General features: G+C 46.5%; 1 protein-coding gene across 3 annotated transcripts; it reads right to left on the bottom strand.

Moving 5' to 3' along the window:
• Positions 1-3,286: 3,286 nt before the first annotated feature.
• Positions 3,287-13,459, bottom strand: LOC111847568 (mucosa-associated lymphoid tissue lymphoma translocation protein 1 homolog). 3 transcript variants are annotated; one of them, XM_023818869.2, is made up of 17 exons: positions 13,211-13,459; positions 12,064-12,234; positions 11,324-11,490; positions 10,888-11,009; positions 10,459-10,609; positions 10,194-10,381; positions 9,414-9,510; positions 9,280-9,324; positions 9,159-9,200; positions 7,849-8,052; positions 7,242-7,419; positions 6,965-7,039; positions 6,744-6,871; positions 6,326-6,475; positions 6,083-6,240; positions 5,511-5,648; positions 3,287-5,392 (listed from the first exon to the last, which is right to left on the bottom strand). In XM_023818869.2, exons 2-17 carry the CDS (start codon positions 12,198-12,200, stop codon positions 4,931-4,933), a joined length of 2,442 nt encoding a protein of 813 aa, XP_023674637.2. In that variant the 5' UTR covers positions 12,201-12,234; positions 13,211-13,459; the 3' UTR covers positions 3,287-4,930. The 3 variants fall into 3 exon arrangements, with proteins under 3 accessions (XP_023674637.2, XP_023674638.2, XP_023674639.2); XM_023818870.2 differs by having other exon boundaries at positions 12,064-12,214; XM_023818871.2 differs by lacking the exon at positions 13,211-13,459 and adding an exon at positions 12,956-13,171.
• Between the last annotated feature and the right edge of the window lie 4,414 nt (positions 13,460-17,873).

Raw genomic sequence — 17,873 nt, 5'->3', positions numbered from 1 at the left:
ACCCATGACGCAGCACATGGCATATGTTAATGGCGTGACCCATCAAGGGTCATCTCTGTGGGGCCAACACCAGTCAAAGGTCAGGGCTCGGCACACTTCAGGAGAACTTTCCAGAAGCACTTCATTGTTTCCATGTTCCTGTGTCTGTCAGCAGCATTTCTGAAGAATTACTCCAAACACTGACCACAATGACGCTTCTCAAATGGATCTGTAATCTTGATTATGCCCCTTCTGGAGTGTGATTGGTTTGTGGAATTATCTGAGGAAATAGTCAGTCTTTGGAGGCGCTTAAGTTTTACTAGTTTACTCTGTCTGTCATACTTATTGCTCTCCTTGTGTTGCGGATGCTGTTCCCACGGCAACATGGCCACCAACTACCATGTCTGCTGGCCCGGCCCCTGCTCTCATCCATCCCGAAAAATGTGGCATATTTATGGCACCTGTTACATTTCCCCTTGCTATGTTTTTACTACAATTTTTATCTATATGTGTTTGGAATTAAGTGACCTGCATCAGAATACCGAAGCTTCCTTAATGAATGAGTCCACTCATCACATTTATACTTGGGAGAGGTTAGATATCTCCGAGAGCAGCCGCTGTGGGGTCTGACTGGGGTGGGAGACCCTGCTCCTGATTGGCCCCCCACAAACTACCAGGAAGTGGAGCTGTGGCTGAACGAGATAGATATGTAAGGAAGCCAATCAAAGGCAGGCACTAACACAAATGTGTGATGCGTTGGGAGTTTGGCAGGAAGCCAGGAAGTGGGCCTGTTTATGTCCACCACAAGGTCTCTAGGGCCTTTTGTGTTTGCTGGCGACTGCTGAGATATACGAAGAACAAAAACATCCGCAGGGAGGTTGAGACGTTCCAAACAGGACCGAGACCAGCAGAGCGAACCCCATCCCATTGGCGAACGCTACATGCATTTCCAAATCCGTCCAATGGGGGCAGTGTTTTAAAAAAAAAAAATTCCCCCAAAAAACGAAATTCACCGCAGTACTTCATCAGACAAATGAAAGCAGTAGACCAACGCAAAGACAAAGGCAGCTGTCAAATTCAAAACAAATGTGTAGTTACAGCAAGCTTAATGGAACCTTATGTTGCAGTGCTGTGGGGAAGGAATTCAACAGACACACTTCCACAGACCACCTTAAAAGAACCAATTAGAATGAGCCTCCTTAAAAACACGACGGGTGCAGTGACACAACAATACAACAAGCCAAGAACCAATCAGAATTATTAATATGGATGTAAGAGGGAAAGAATCTGATTGGCTCATAACTCATGGAATTCATGGAATGAGGCGAAAATATGAGAGGGGAGAGAGCGCGCCTCTAAACATGGCAGCAGCCCAAGGTACAGCAGGTGACCCCAGGGGGCTTTTTAAAGGAGCTGGGCCACGATGTTTCTGCACTGCCAATCAGCTTCTGTTTCAGCCATGGGGGGGACGTGGGGAGGCATGACTGAAAGCAAGCGTCTCAGTGCACTGCACACCTTTGTGCTGCAGCACGGCCTCACTCTGACGCACTGCTCATCTGGCCCATGGCACACAGGAGTGAGATGGGCAGCAACCCCCCCCCACTGTCTCACTGCGTTCGCGACACACCACCAGTCCCAGTTGAGTAATCGAGACAGGCACCACCGGGCCAAAGAGACAGAACCTCGGGCCGGCGGCGCAAGCGGGCGTCTCCGACACGCCCCGCGGTGCCTTGTCCCGTCTGACCCCAGGCTGCACGGTGGGGGCGGCTGGGGGGGTCACAGAGGTGCCTCCGGGACCGAGGTGGGGGGTGTCGTAAGTATGGCCTCTGCTCCGAAGACCCTGGATTTCTAAAGATGCTTCCCAGGTTCCAGTTCCTCCATGTTGGGGACAAAGTTTACCCATGATGCAAGAGGGGACAGCTTGGGCAGACAGTGCAGGGCTACAGCAGATGACTCAAACGCTAACCAGCAGTATCACCAATACTACTGCAGTAACCGGCAGTGCCACTAATACTACTGCAGTAACCGGCAGTGCCACTAATACTACTGCAGTAACCTGCAGTGCCACTAATACTACTGCAGTAACCTGCAGTATTACTAATACCATTGCAATGACTGGCAGTATTACTGATATCATTGCAGTAACTGACAGAATTACAATACTACTGCAGAAGCTATCAGTATAACTAACAGTATTGCAGTATTTTCTGGTATTAATATTGAAAATCAGTCTACAAGTCTGTGGTCTAGAATCAGGACTGGGCCAATCAGAATAGGCCAGGAGAATCAAACCAGAACAGGCTAATGGGATCCAGAGGGGCCAGTCCAGGTTACCACCAGAGAGCTGCAGATCCATAGCAGGTTTGCAGCGAGGATCAGCATGACTGATGTCTTCCCCCTGTTTTCACCCATGAGCACCCCTAGTTATCTAGCTGTGTCTGCTTGGCAGGCCATGTCAAGTGGTCATGGAAAATAGACAGGTGCATATTTAACATGCTATGCTGCTGTAGATAATCTATTTTAATCAGGCAAAGGCATGTGGGGCACATGATCACAAATGGAACAGCTACAATGGTAACAAAGGTCATGTGACTTAAGAAGTCATGTGACTGCCTTCAATCTCACTCGCTGGAGTCATATTTGATAAAATAATCAATACAGGTGAAAACACAATGTTTCAATTTTTCTAAAGAAAGCATTGTTTTTTTTTTTTTACATTTCACACCAAACATCCGCATCTGATGTCCTTAAATGCAGTAAATATTATGGGATGCCAAGTGACAAGAACAAAAACACTCACTTTCCATGGCAACATCTCCTATCTGCTTGCTGACAGAATCACACTGGTTTTGTCTGTGGCTCCAGGTTGCCCAGTGACCTTGGCTTGGGGGAGGGGGGCAGCACCAGAACAAGGTCACATGCTGGGCAAAATCCTCCAGTAAAAGTTACGTTTTGTTTCATAACGCAAAGATGCGTTTTGGGGAACTCGCTGGGACTGATGTGTTGGAGATCTCTCAGCTGAGTTATGCGTGATTTTCTCGATCCTCCGTGTGCGGTTTGGACACACAAGCGGCACCCTTAGAGCACCCTGGAGTGTGTGGGCTGGCACACTGCGGGTCTTTCCGGAAGCGTGCACTCTGACGCCATCCTGTGTCAGCTCTGAGAAAAAACGGGGATCAGGCACACAAACCCACGTTTCGTCACTCATGGCTCGTGATCCCAGTGACATTCAGCTGGTTTTATTACTGGTACCCATGTAAACACAAAGACTGGGCAGCCTGAGACAGTGAGGCCATAAACACCAGCATTATGGAATGGAATGTAAATTTTATTTCTGAAGCAACAGAAGTATTCCAAAGTGCTGTACAAAATTAGCATGACCAAAACAAAAATAAAACAACCCCATAATCACAATATAATACAACCAACAAGGACTAAAATAGTAAAATAACTGCCAAATGTCAGAGCTAAAAGCCAATCTATAGAAATATGTTTTTAATCACGATTTAAAAAGAGAGACTGAAGGGGAGAACCTAATCTCCAATGAAAGAGTGTTCCAGAGGTTAGGTGTGTACACAGAAACAGCACAGTCATCTTTTGACTTTCTTTCTCGAGATCCAGTGCTCCCAGTGCAATGAGGTGACCATTAACGGCTTCACATGTGCCTTGGTGCGTGTCTGTGTTCACAGACGTCCCCAAATAGGTGCGACCCTCTAGGGCAGAGTTTCTGAACCCGGTCCTCAGGGATCCCCGGATGGTCCACGTTTTTGCTACCGGGAGCTGGGAGGGAGCAAAAACGTGGACTTTTTTGGGGGTTCCAGAGGACCGAATCGGGAAACACTGCCCTAGAGAACATTCAGCTGAGACACGAGACCCAAAAATCTGCTTACAAAATGACAGCCCCCCCCCCCCCCGTCCCAAGTATTTGCTTTGCGTCAAAGACTCAAAGACCAGAAGACACAGAACGAAAGGGTTTTAAGGGCCAGAAAGCAGAACAGGCAGAAGAGCGTAAAACGCAGCCGGGGACATGCTCCTCTTTAGGGGGTCATTGAAAACCCAACATGGGCAGATATTAGCGAAAAGCGAATGGGGGGGGGGGGGAATTACGGTGTGGCGATGTCTGCCAAAACACGAGCGTGCGATTGGGTTACAGCTGGGAGTGCGAGTGAGGGCGAGGCCACTGCGGCGGAGCGTTCCGTAAATCACACTAGGAGGCGCCGGTTCACTCCTTCTATCGCTTCTTACACAATAACTCCAGGCAACCCAGTGACCCCCCCCTCCCCACCCCTCACGCCAGCCCAGAATGGCCTCCCTGACGGCTCCATCGCTGGTCAGAGGGTTACACAGCCCGATGGAGATGGGCAGCGTTCGCTAAGACCTCCAAACCCAAGCAGAGAGATCCGTACCCCTCAGCGGACAATCAGCATCTGCCCTTTTAGGCAGGTCCACACCAGAGCGAGTAAAGCATCAATAAATGTTACAGAAATGCCCATAAAAGGTGTTACATTATAAAAACCACAACGTTTCCAGCAAAAATTGCAAATTACATAAAATGCTTCGGCTGCACACAGTGGCGCCCTGTGGTAGAACTGAGGTACTGCATGTGATTTTAGTGAGGCTTCTCAAAAGTTGCCAAATGTCTTCACTGTCAAATACAAAACTTTCCTTGAAAAGGTTAAAAACGAAAAAAAAAACATGAAAAACAGCCAGTGTGTTTTTGAAAGCCTTGAAGTCTATGGGCCTTGTTAACCAAACAATCCAGTGAACAACAGCTCACTGATTGGTTAGATAACAACGGACACATTATTGGCCCTCTTGTCTTTTCACAGAACATGTGTAAAAGATCTCTGAGGTAAACTGCTGTTAATACAATAGTAATAAAAATAAGCGAAATGTGTGTCTGCAGTTGTTAGTGGCCCTTGTGAGAAAAGCTACTACATGACACACATCCCTAGAAGGAGAAGTTCTGCTTGCTTCGGAAGTGCAAGGAGAGTCTCTCCATATTATCAAGTGGCAGGCTCCTGATGTCTGCAGAGAGAGGCCTGGGCAAGTCTGGATCCAGGAACTCGGGGCTCACCGTCTCCTCAGGCAGGTTCACCTTTGCAGGTAAAGGGCTATCAGGAAACTCCCCAGGCTGGTAGAAGGACCAGCACGTGGAGGCCGACCCGATGGAAGAGGTTTCCGAGGCGGGGAGGTGGCCATCCAGGCCATCAGGGAAGGAGGAGGACTCCGGGAGACTGAAGCAGTGGAGGTCGCAGGAGGAGGAGGCAGAAAAGGAACGGGGGAGGCGTGGCTGATGCAGATTCAGCTTGGACACCAGTGGCTTACCCACAGAGACCAACCTGGTCTCCTGTATCTCGTCGTCCATGCTGGCGTACTGGTAATGAAGGCACACAGAGAATGACAGCTCATACTGTGTGAGAGAGAGAGAGAGAGAGAGAGAGAGAGAGAGAGAGAGCGTCACACAAGCGAGGACAGAGGCAAGGGGCCGCAGCCACGCGTGAGACGCTATGCGGGAACAAGGCGAGCACCTTCAACCTCTGCAGGGCGCTGAGGCGCGTGTAGAGGCTCGGGAAGCCGGGCTGGGCCAGGGTCTCTGCCGTGAACAGCAGACTCCCAGCATCCATTGGGCTCTCCTGATTGGTCAGCTTCAGCTCCACACCCACATCCTAGCGCACAGGAAAGGACAGTGTCACCAGCAGCATGGGGACGAACTGGGCCGCGAACGTATCACAGTGGTCATGCCCACTGGTTTGGGACCAGCGTCATAATACTCTCAGTTTTAAAATTTAGCTTCTATTTTTATATTTTTGCATCTTTTCTTTGAAATCCAGTTTAGTTTTAGTTAGTTTTCAGTGAGATTTATGCACTAATGTATCCAGCTATTACTACCAGTCATTATGGATAAACAAATCATTTGTTAAATAATAAAAATGTTTAAAAAACTATACAAAAATAAAGGGGGTTACAAAGTATTTGGTATTTTTTTTATTTCAGCTACTTTCAATAGTTTATTTTTTTTGTTTAGTTGTAGTTTTGTTCAGTTGACTATTCCTTATAGTGGCTTATGGTCTGTGTCATAATAACCCTGGTGGGGAGTCACCTCAGAGAAGTCAGTGAGCTGCGCGGTGCATTTCACCACGGCGTCCGGCTTCTCCAGCACGCTGGCATAGATGATCATGATGTTGGAGAACTCGGCTGCAAAACCCAGCTGCACCGTGACGCCGCACTCGAACCTCAAGTACAGGCTGTCCGGGAGCACTAGGGGGCGCCATGGGGTCAAGGGTCAGTCCACTCGCCACATCCAGCAGCTCCTTAAGCCCGGGCCCTAGCTCCATAGGCTCACCATTAGCGACGGCCCACTGCAGATTCCGCACGGACGCGATTTCAGGGCAGTCGCCACTCTGCACGCGGTCCGTCAGGGCTCGGCGCTCCGACAGGTTACTGCGCAACTCCAATGCCTGTCTGCCCCGCGTAATGTCACACTGGCCCATGTCTGCAGGGACACTAACGACCAGTCACATCGTACATCACGGGACAATGACCAATCACATCACACAATGCAGAGGAGATGACCAATCACATGTCATATACCGAGGAACACATCCAGTTACATCACACAGTGCACGGAAGATGCCCAATCACATTTCACAATCCAGAGCATATGACCCATTATGTCAAACAACTGTTTCTTTTATATAAATTATAACTTGCATTATCTTGTTCCAATAGAATAAAAGACAGCAAGAAAAAAAAACACCGACCTTCAGCGACCTTGTCCAGCATGACGGTGACCTTCTCGTCCTCCAGGAGGCGCCGTGTGAGGAAGCTCATGAAGATGCCGTTGGAGAGGCCGTCCTTGTTCACCTCGTATGCCTCAGCGTCTACACATCTGTGGGGCGAGGGGAACTTAAACTCAGATGCACTCCTGGCACACAGGGAGAGAGGAGGCTGCAGTGGGGGGGTGGGGGGGTGGAGGACTCACGTGGCGTATCCAAACACGATGTTGGCGGTCACCTTCAAGGGGCCCGGCTGGGGAATGACATCATCATTCAGGTTCCTGGAACAACACGACCTCATCAGATCCGAGGCTGTGGTGCGCGGCGGCCCAGAACGCCAGCCACATAACTGTGCTTTCTGTGCTCTTTCTGTCCCTAAACCACCTCCTCTGTCCCTACACCTCTGATGTCTTCCTCAAGCAGGAAAAAGTGAACAGGGAAGATGGTCGCCTGACTAGCATTATCAGGAGTAAGGTGGGGTACCGCTTGCGACACATGTCCAACAGGAAGACGTTGAGGCCGGTCTGGCGCCCCTGCATCCGTCGCAGCACGTCCTGCACCCATAGGCAATGCTCAGACGTGTAGGAGGAAGGCGCGTCTATTGGCACCATGAAGCTGTTCCCGTAGTTTTCATACCCGTGGCCGGCAAAGTACAGCAGTCCTTGGGGAGAAACAGGAAACATGCATTCAGAGAGCCGGCCGCTGACCTGACCAAGCAGCCATTTACAGAGCCAGTCATGGAGGTGGTCAACCAGCCAATCATGGAGCAACTCTCAAAGGTAGCCAACTAGCGAATCATGAAGCAACTCTCAAAGGTAGCCAACCAGCCAATCATGAAGCAACTCTCAAAGGTAGCCAACCAGCCAATCATGAAGCAACTCTCAAAGGTAGCCAACCAGCCAATCATGAAGCAACTCTAAAAGGTAGCCAACCAGCTAATAACAGAGGCAGTCACCGAGGTAATCAACAAATCAGTTACATAGCCAGTCATAAGGTGATCAACCAACTAATCACAGAACAGTCATGGTGTTAAACCGTTGCGGAAGTCTAGTCCTTACTTGTTGCAACCACATTCTGACGGCATACTGACCGTAGACGCCACGATCCAGAAGCAGCAGGAACTCTGTAACAGCGCTGTGCATCTCCTGCAGAGTCAGGTCCAGCAGAGAGACTACCTTGAAATCCAGCTGCCGCAGCAGGTTGCAGAGCTGGTGGACGTCAGCCATGGGGGCACGTAGCTGCCGGTGGTGCTGGTAGTTCATGTTGCCCATGAGGAGGGCCACCTTGTCAGTGGCTATAGGGCAGGGGGGGTGCATGACATTCACAAGTCAGAAGGTGTGGCCAGTAAGCACATGACCCAAGAGCCCAGCCTGTACTGTAGATAAAGGCAGAGGGGGAGTGGTCAGTGACCTGTGGGTGTGGCCAACCAGACAGGAGGTGTGGTTACTGAGGTAGAATTGTCACAGTATTTTTAGGGCCAGTCCGCACCAATATGTTTTCGTTTAGTAACACAAAAATTTTCTTCCGATCTTTTCTTCCATTCACATCACCATGGACCTTTTTACCCAGAAACAGAGAAAAATTTCACCACTATCCGACAAATAATCTCTCTGTAAACGCATTACTGCGGATCAGTGGCGGCTTCTATAAGACTACAGGTGATGTTTCACCAAAAAAAATTATAATCTTCATGACAATCACTTTTTATTGGTGTGAAACCACAAAATGCTCATAGAAATAAGGTGCATCTCCTAATTTCAGCTCCTCAACGGTATACAGCTCTGGTCAAAAACGTGAATCGATATTTTCCCCCATCTCAGACCCCGGTGGCTGGTGGATTTTCCAAGTTCAATGGAGTCTCATGGCAAATAAGTCCCACCCGTGACACAAGTGACTGCCTACTGTGATATATCACGTGTATGTTATATAAAAGCTGAACTTCATTACTAATCAAAGTCAAAATAAATTATTCAAAATATATACTTCGTCACTTCTAGAATTATAGAAAATTTTGGTTGACAAAAAACATGCAAATGACATGCTGTGCTCGAGCTACAATAAACAAATAAAATATAAAGTGCCCCACTTCTAAAAAATATATTACAAAAAGCTTTGGTTAAATGTGCAAAAGAAAAATGTCAGAAATATATACATTAAGAACCAGTCTTACAACTGTCATTTGCCTTTTACACGGAGCAGTGTGAACGCAGAAATTTTTTCCAACACTAGTGATAACGGTAGTGTGGACGCAGATCTTTTCTTTTGGAAACTCCCATAAAAAAATTATGTATTAGTGCAGACGTAGCCTTAGTGAGAAAGGGGAGAGTGACTTGAACCTTTACACATTCAACAATGTGTATGATGTGATATCTGCTTTTCCGACATATTAAGCAAACTTACCATAGAATCTGCTGTGCTGTCGAGCCGGGGGAGGGTTATACCCTGTAAAAGTAGCCGGGGGGGTTAACTACCTAAAGTAAGCAACGGGACATCCTGGATTTTAAAACAGCTTCCAACGTACCGCCATCATTTTCATCAAACGACGAGCAAAGGAATGATCCGGGACCTACGGATAGCCCAGAGGGACGAAGATGAGGGTGAGAAGACAGTTTGAGGGACAGCAGTGCATTGTGGGCCTCTGTGACAGCCCCTCACCAATCTCCACGTGGATCTCCTCACTCCGTATGTCGTGGTACAGGTTGAACACCTTACAACTATACTGCCCCCTGCTGGAAGTGGTGGCGCAGGAAATCTGAAACGCAAATCCAAATGAGAATGGGTGTATTAAAAAAGCAGCTTAAATCCTAGGCTCTACTTATAATGCTCACAGAGAGTCTTGGAACGCTTGCGTAATTCTGTACAAATGTTGCAATTTATTGGTTATATACCAAAAATCCATTGACAAGCAATGATTAACATATCTGCACATATATACTACACAGACATTCTTTTTATTAAGTGTAATATTTTTTTTAATAGACTCAGAACTTTGATTGACTCAGTAGAGAACTTGATTCAGTTCTGTTCTTGCCATTTCGCTAGTTATGGCAGTTGTAGCCACTGGCTACCAAAGAGATACTAAAAACAAATGTCTGGTGTTTCATGTTATTGCAGAGATGCTACTAATTAAAAGGGCCCAGTGAAGCTGCTGGCCAATGAACTTTTTAACTCAGAACAGCTCTTTTAGAACGATAATTTGGGTTTCGATTTATTATTTGAAATGAATGCTTTACTTAAAACTATTAATATTTTTAGAAACAAACAAAGTAATGATTTTATTATGAAACCAAGAAGTCTGGAATATTTTTTTACTGAATCAAGCAAACATTTCTTCGAGCAATGTACTTGCAATAAAACTGAGTTGGGGGGGGGGGCGGTTGTGATATGTCATTTTGCAGAGAAAGAGCAACTTCAGGTGGATAACACAGCACTAACCTCGAGACTGGGCCGGGTTGCCTGTGCTACTGGTTCGTTGTTATGGTACCACTGGTACTGAGGTGGGGGGTTGCCCTCAGCGGCACATTCCAGGCGAAGGGGGGTTCCCTCGCAGACGGACAGGGGCTGGGGCTGCTGGGTAATTCGCAGGCTGCTCGTTGAGGAGGGGAGGAAGCCATCCCGAGCATCTGAGCAAAGGACAGCGTGAGACGCGTAAGAGGAGCCGTCAGCAGGGGGCATCGGTCGCCGTCACACGGTTCGGTACCTGAGCTGGGACAGCCCCCACTGGCAAGCTGCACCTTCGCCCACTGGGAGTAGACAAAGTTCTCCCCGTGGCTGACGCGACAGATATAGTGACCTTGCTGACTCGCTACGAAAGGGCACAAGACCAGGTCAGGGTTCTGACCGTTGGGCACCTAGAAGCAGAAGAAGGCACAGCGACTCATGGTGAAGCTGCACAGGCCATTCACAGTCCGGCAGTATTAACACGGTCATTAATGGTCATGCCATACTAAAACGGTCAAGGTCAGCCAAGATTAATATTAGTCATTCATGGACAACATAGAACTAAAATGGTCAGTTACGGTCATGTTGTATTAACACTGTCACTTGTAGTTCAGTCTAGGTGGGACTCCAGTCGAATATGACACACGTAAGCAACCATGTGAGGTTTAGTATCCGGTTCTGACCCAACCTCCTCTTTCCCTTTAAACCACTGGTACGCCATCCCTTTGGGACCCTCTGCCTGGCAGGTGAGGACCAGCCGGCACCCATCCGGTTCACACTGGGACTGCGGCTGTATGATGATCCGGATCACTGACCGAAACACACACACACACACAGACAGTCGGCTTTAACATGTGTTGCACATGTGAGATGACACAGGAAGATACATCGACCTCACAAGTTAACCGGTGTTTACGTGGCTGACAGCAGCAACCAAAAGGCACAGTGGTATTTATGGGGGAAACGGAAGCTTTGGGCCCTGTTAAGTGGCAGTCTACGTCATTACTTCCTGTGACTGAGAAAGTAGAGTAGCATGGGAAGCCAGCCTGACCACTTGTGCTGTAATCTGCACCGTATGCCAATGAGGGTCAACTCTGGACCAATGACACGAGGTGGGCGGAGACCTGTGGCAATGAGGTACTGCACAGCGGAGCGGTGATCGATTTTCCGAAGGCAGTGCAGCAGAAAGCCCAGGGGACAGGAGCGATCAGCCAGCATGGAAAGCAGCAGGCGGCTTGGGCTGCCAGTGGCACTGAGCACCTGCAGGGAGCAGTTCAGTAGCTCCTTCTCACTGGAACAGAGAGACCACACTGTCACCTCCTCCTCAGAGCTCAAAGAGACCACATGTTTGGATGTAAAGCCAATATTTGGAAAACAAATCCCTATTTGATTGCCGTATATTTCACTAATTTTTCATGATCCTACATTCAATAAAGATGAACGTTTTCTGATTAATCTCTTGATAATATTAAGTAAATTTTATATTTAGAAATAAATAAGAAAATAAATAAAAGAAAAAATAAGAAAATACTCTAGAAAGATGCCCTCATTTATATATTTTATACATTCTGGTTTTTGCTCTTACTCTTCTATGTTGACAAATATAAAGCTTCAGCAAAAACAAAAAAATGTAGGAAAACTTTTGTTATGATTTTAATGTTTAAATTGTTTACCCTTTTTTCGATTTTTTGTCAGTTTTGTTTATAGTACTTCACTGAACGCTCATGCTACGTTTCTGTAGGCAGTTATATGACTGTGATGTCACACATGTATGTGAAGTTACATGAATGAATAAAAAACCACAAAGAGACCACATGGTCAGCTTCTCCTCGCTGGAGCACAGAGAGCCCGGCTGTCCTCTTACCTGCAGCGGAACTTGGGCTGTTCGGTGACGGCGGCTGCCAGCTGTCTCCAGCCGCACTTTGGGTTGTCCAGTATTTCCGCCAGGCGGTTCAGGACTCCATCTCCCAGGGTCCCCAGCTCCTGGGTCCAGTCCCCCATTTCCGCTGTCACCCCTGCCAGGTTACACTTCACTCTGTCAAAAGGACTGGGATTTACAAGGGCTAACTCGCAGACACTAAAAATGACAGAAGGGACACACACAACTGATGCTTCCACACACAGCTGCAGTGTCCAGTTCTCCTGAGGTGGAGGCTTGGGGCACTGAGGGGCACATTGTGGCTGAGGCTGGCCGTAACTGGTACCCCGGCTCATTAGGTCAGTGAGAGCAGCGCTGATCTCACCACAGTGGCGTAACACAAGGGGCAAAGTGACGAGGAGACGAGCAGAACCAGGCAAACCAGGGACAACGCACGAGCTCACCCTTACGGCGAACAGTATTAATACTAAGGGCAGTATTTACGTATCACTAAACACGAGGGGAGATCTACTGTGTAAGAGCTCCGTAATAAGCACTAAAATCAGAAACTTGCCCACTTTGTATAAGTGAAAGCGACACGTGATCAATGAAAATGTCGCTTAAAGTTTAAAATATACTGTAAACACGTACGGGCATCTAACGTAGTCGTGGTTAAGTCACATCTAAAATAATTTTCTGTGTGATATATCAGGTACGGAGACCACAATAATTTCATTACTGGTAACGACGCTCCGTTAATATCTGTATAAGACAATAAACTTGAAACTATACCGCACATCTGAAGGGGCTGCGACAGGCAGACAGAGATGCAAAAACAGGAAGAGGAATGCAAGCGAAACAAAGTCAAATACAGGGCGACTTGTACAAAATACTTAACAATTAACAGCAAATGCAACAACAGGATCCTGTCGACTGCTGTTTAATATTTAAACGACCGCAATTCAGAAAGACTGAAGTTATACGGTGATTGAACAAAAAAGGAGACAACAAGCATCGGAAGGTATTTAAGGAAACTGGAACCCTCCCCTTCGTTTGTGGGCATCTTGTTTATACCGATGCCGGCGCCATGTGCGCAGGTGAAGGGGGCGAAACCGCGTGTCCGTGCGCTCCGGTCCGTGCGATGCCGTCTTACCTGGGGGGGCCGAGAACGGAATCTCTGCGGCTCCGAACCGCAAACTTGAAGTCGGGTCGTCAGACCCCCGATATCAACCCGATAAGAGAGCTAAAGCGAAACTGGGCGTGACGAAGCCTGAGTGATGCGGCGCAAAAGAAAGATCGTCCCCTTCTATTTTATTAATAAAACACGGCGATGGGAGAAGTGTAAAAACAAAGAAAGGCTATCCCTGCGCCATTTCCCGCTGTGAAAAAAAGTAGAAAAAAGATACTTCTTCTTTCTTGGTTTCCGTTCCTCTTTTTTTCATTTCAGTTTTGCATACAGTTTTTGAGTTATTCTCACAGGTGCCCCGGCAGTCTGTAAATCCCGCACGCACAGGGATACTTATTTAATCCTCTTTCTTTCGGGGCTCAATGTATTACCTCAGTAGCCTATACGTTGATGGTGATGTATAAATTTACCATTAATGTATATCTTTAGACTTAATGATTATATGAGACTTGCTTAAATGATCCAGAATAAAAATGCACTAAAATCGTTGTTGCAGTTTTATATAATCCATTTCCCGAGCGTTTATCCTAGTCAGGATTACGGGAGCCTGGTCTTTCCATGTTAAATGTTTCATTACCAGACTCGATTCCAATGTTGAAATATAGATTTGGTAATTTAATTTAGATTTTGTTTTTTTACATTTTATGTCACAGTGAGCAGAACATGAAACACCACCATGCAGGCAGGGGAAGACTGTCAGAGACCCCCATCCTAGTTACTAAGCAAATGATCCCCACAAATTTCATTGCCAGCTTATTTGATATTTTACTATGTCACTCAATGCTTCCTTTCTACAATGCATTTATACTGACACAGCGCCCCCATGAGCAGCCAGTCGACACTGAGGTAAACAGATTACAGATATTAAAGGTGTGATTTCAAAATACAACAGCCTCCCCGACTCCTGTTTAAACACACTGGCTCAGTGAGTTCATGACTTTGGCAGTATATAAGAAGAACAGTATACATACTTGTTGCTCGGTAACATGCACAGTGTGATAAATCGATTTTTTGTGTGTTTGCCCTTATGTAGCTCATTTGCTCATAAACCGTGAGGTGTCTGTGGTCAATACTATTCCTGTTCCTTACTTTCTAAGTGACTCTCCTTCCATGTCTGCAGTGTCCTGGTCCTGCACCTGAAGATGTTCAGATTCACCCCACAGTTTGAGAAGACGAACGTGCCGGACCAGCTTCTCCTCCGTCGGGAGATCGCCCTGCTCCCCCACTTTGGCCGACAGCGACACCACAGTGATCAGAGCCTGAGGAACCTCATCTGAAGGACACCCAAAGCACACAAGAGGCACATATGTACATTTCGACATAGAAATCTACAATAAATGCCAAAATAAGGGCAGGCATATAATCATACATATCCAGAATTCTTTAAAAACTGGGGAATTTCTGTAAATAAACAGACATATGGTACTTATAAACACATGTGCGTGTGTATGAACAGCAGTTTGATTGTATGGATCCCCTGCAGGTCAGCTGAAGACCCACCAGCGGATGCCCTAGGGATGATACCCACATAGCAGACAGGTCTGGCCCAGATCTGGCGTCAAGCCGGCATTGCTGGCTGAGTTCTGGCATGGCAAGTGGTATGTCAACCAGATATGGGCCAGGTCTGGCAATGATGGCACTGTTTACATTATGGCATGCCAGATGTGGCCCGATTGTGGTTTGGTCTATGTGGCCCAGGCACATAGAAGACAGGTCTGGCCCAGATCTGGCGTCAAGCCGGCACTGCTGCCCAGTTAGCAAGCACATGTGGGCCGATTCTCGCTGAGTTGTGGCACATTCGGTTCACTGTCAGCAACGGTAAAAAATTGCGGGCCGATTGTGGGCCTAGCACGCCGACGATTCTGGCTGACTGTCGGCATTTTTAATCTGGGCCAGAACCATTCTGAGCACGGCGAGCGATTCTGGCTGACTGTCGGCATTTTTAATCTGGGCCAGAACCATTCTGAGCACGGCGAGCGATTCTGGCTGACTGTCGGCATTTTTAATCTGGGCCAGAACCGTTCTGAGCACGGCGAGCGTTTCTGGCTGACTGTCTGCATTTTTAATCTGGCCCAGAACCGTTCTGAGCGCGGCGAGCGTTTCTGGCTGACTGTCGGCATTTTTAATCTGGGCCAGAACCGTTCTGAGCGCGGCGAGCGTTTCTGGCTGACTGTCGGCATTTTTAATCTGGGCCAGAACCGTTCTGAGCGCGGCGAACGATTCTGGCTGACAGTCGGCATTTTGCGTGTCGGACGACTTTGGCTGACAGTCATCCATTTCAGCATTGGTAACATGATTTGTGTCCTACCTAGCCCTCACCTGGCGTAAAATTCTGGCCTGATGTCAGATAAATATTCTCAAAAAAATTCGAACCAGAACTAGTCTTAACATGGAAGATCATTCTGACTACAGTCTATAGGAGGGGTCACCAACATGGTGCCCGTGGGCACCAGGGCGCCCCCAAGGACCACATGAGTTGCCCACGGTGACTGTTCTAAAAATAGCACAACTCACCATTGAGCATGGCGTCTAAAATTTAATTTTATCCTGTTGATATTCTTCTTTAATCACATTTGCATTTATATAGATTTGAAAATGGCAATATCTAAAAGAAAGCATTTAAAACACGTTTATTATACATGATTTAAGAAAAATGTATCAAACTGGTAGCCCTTCGTAAGGCTCAGTACCCGTGAAGTAGCTCCCAGTTTCAAAAAGGTGACCCCTGGTCTTAGTCTATAAGAACATAAGAAATTTACAAACGAGAGGAGGCCATTCGGCCCATCAAGCTCGTTTGGGGAGAACTTAACTAATAGCTCAGAGTTGTTAAAATCTTATCTAGCTCGGATTTAAAGGAACCCATGGTTTTAGCTTCCATTACACTAGCAGGAAGAATATTCCATACTCTAACTACACGCTGTGTAAAGAAGGGCTTCCTCAAATTTGTTTTAACATGTTCTCCCGCTAATTTCCACTTATGGCCACGAGTTCTAATATTTAGACTAATACTGAAATAGTCATTTGGCTGAACAGCATCCAGACCCGTTAGAATCTTATAGACCTGAATCATATCCCCCCTTAGTCTCCTTTGCTCAAGGCTAAACAGATTCACTTCCGCTAACCTCTCCTCATAAGACATTCCTCTAAGACCAGGAATCATTCTCGTTGCACCTTTTCTAAGGCAATATATATGAGGTTCTCATTTCATTATGTTGTATATGTAAATCTGCAAGATGTCACCTGGGTCTGTTCGAGCATTGGTAATGCTTTGTCCCATACCTGACCCTCATCTGGCATAAAATTGTGGCTGAAGGCTCTGCTCTCTATTATATCATAACCACTGTCTGTTTGGGATAAAGCCTATACTAAAGATCATGAGAAACACAATAAAGGGCCAATGGCTGACATACAAAAAGACTCCAAGCACCAGCTGTTGACATAGTACAGTCCCACTGATATGATCATTTTTTTGTTTAACATTGGAAAACCATTAAAACTTATTGGATATTTTTTGTTAACTACGGTATATAGTCAATCATTATTTTTCATCTGACATGTTTACTTAAAAAATGAAAAGTAAAAACAAATGAAAACATTAATTTATCTTCTCTAAAATCTTGTCTTTTAAAAATATAAACCCGTTTGGAATACAGCCCCCTGCTGGTACACTGCAAAATCCTGGGCTCAAACTCATTATGGGCTTCGGATTCTCATTATTATGGGCTGATGTGGCACAAGGCGGTATTGACAGAACAATCTGTACGCACTGGTGAACACCTTCACAGGAAAGTAAATAAGTGACTTAGGGCATATTTCCATTATACATTATTATAATACACTGTACAATACAGCAAACTATATAGTGGGATTTACAACAGTTGAAAGAATTTCAAAATGGTGAAACTATCTAACTCCTAATGGCACTGGGATGCTCCTGGACAGACCCCTGTCTCTTGGCTAAAGGCAGCTGCCACTGCATTCAGTTATTATGTTTAAACTGTTTGTTTCATCTATGACTCCAGTAGAAATGTCATCTCACCTCTTATTTCACTGTGTTTGGTTTCCCCTGTGATTCCTAAGTCAGGCAAAGAGCAGCAAACACCTGAACTGCTGAGGGTAGCAGTTAGAGGAAGACAAGTGAGTGAGAGGTACAAGAGAGAGTGGGATTACAATATTAATAACGTTTGGGAAGAAAACCAGGTCAGAGAAACTGGAGATAGAGAGTAGTGGTGAAGGTGTCTAAGAGCTGGAGGAAGTTCATGATGAGTTTTTCTCTTCAGAGAGAAACGGTGCTTTCTGAGATGCTGGAAGGACAGCCAGCCACCTCGGGTAGAGTGCCAGTACAAGATGTCATTCATGAGTACTATACTGTCACCTACTGCTCTTACTTTTTATATAGTCATTTATATAACAAAAAATCATGTTGGGAAAACGCTCAGACTAGAATCGCTGCTCACATGTAATTTTAGTAAAGATGCTAAATAGTCATGTGACCTAGAAGACATTTTGAAATATAATCGGCGGATGTCCTACCGGTCTTTCTTGTAGGTGATTATGTCAGCGATACCTTCAGTGACGAGGAGAAGGGCTGGCTGTCTGTCAGCGATGATGTAGTGCAGAGGTCAGAGGA

This window comes from Paramormyrops kingsleyae, chromosome 21 (assembly GCF_048594095.1).
Source record: "Paramormyrops kingsleyae isolate MSU_618 chromosome 21, PKINGS_0.4, whole genome shotgun sequence".
Classification (NCBI taxonomy): Eukaryota; Metazoa; Chordata; class Actinopteri; order Osteoglossiformes; family Mormyridae; genus Paramormyrops; species Paramormyrops kingsleyae.
The sequence above is the reverse complement of the archived record's forward strand: the minus strand, read 5'-3'. Positions and strand labels throughout refer to the sequence as shown.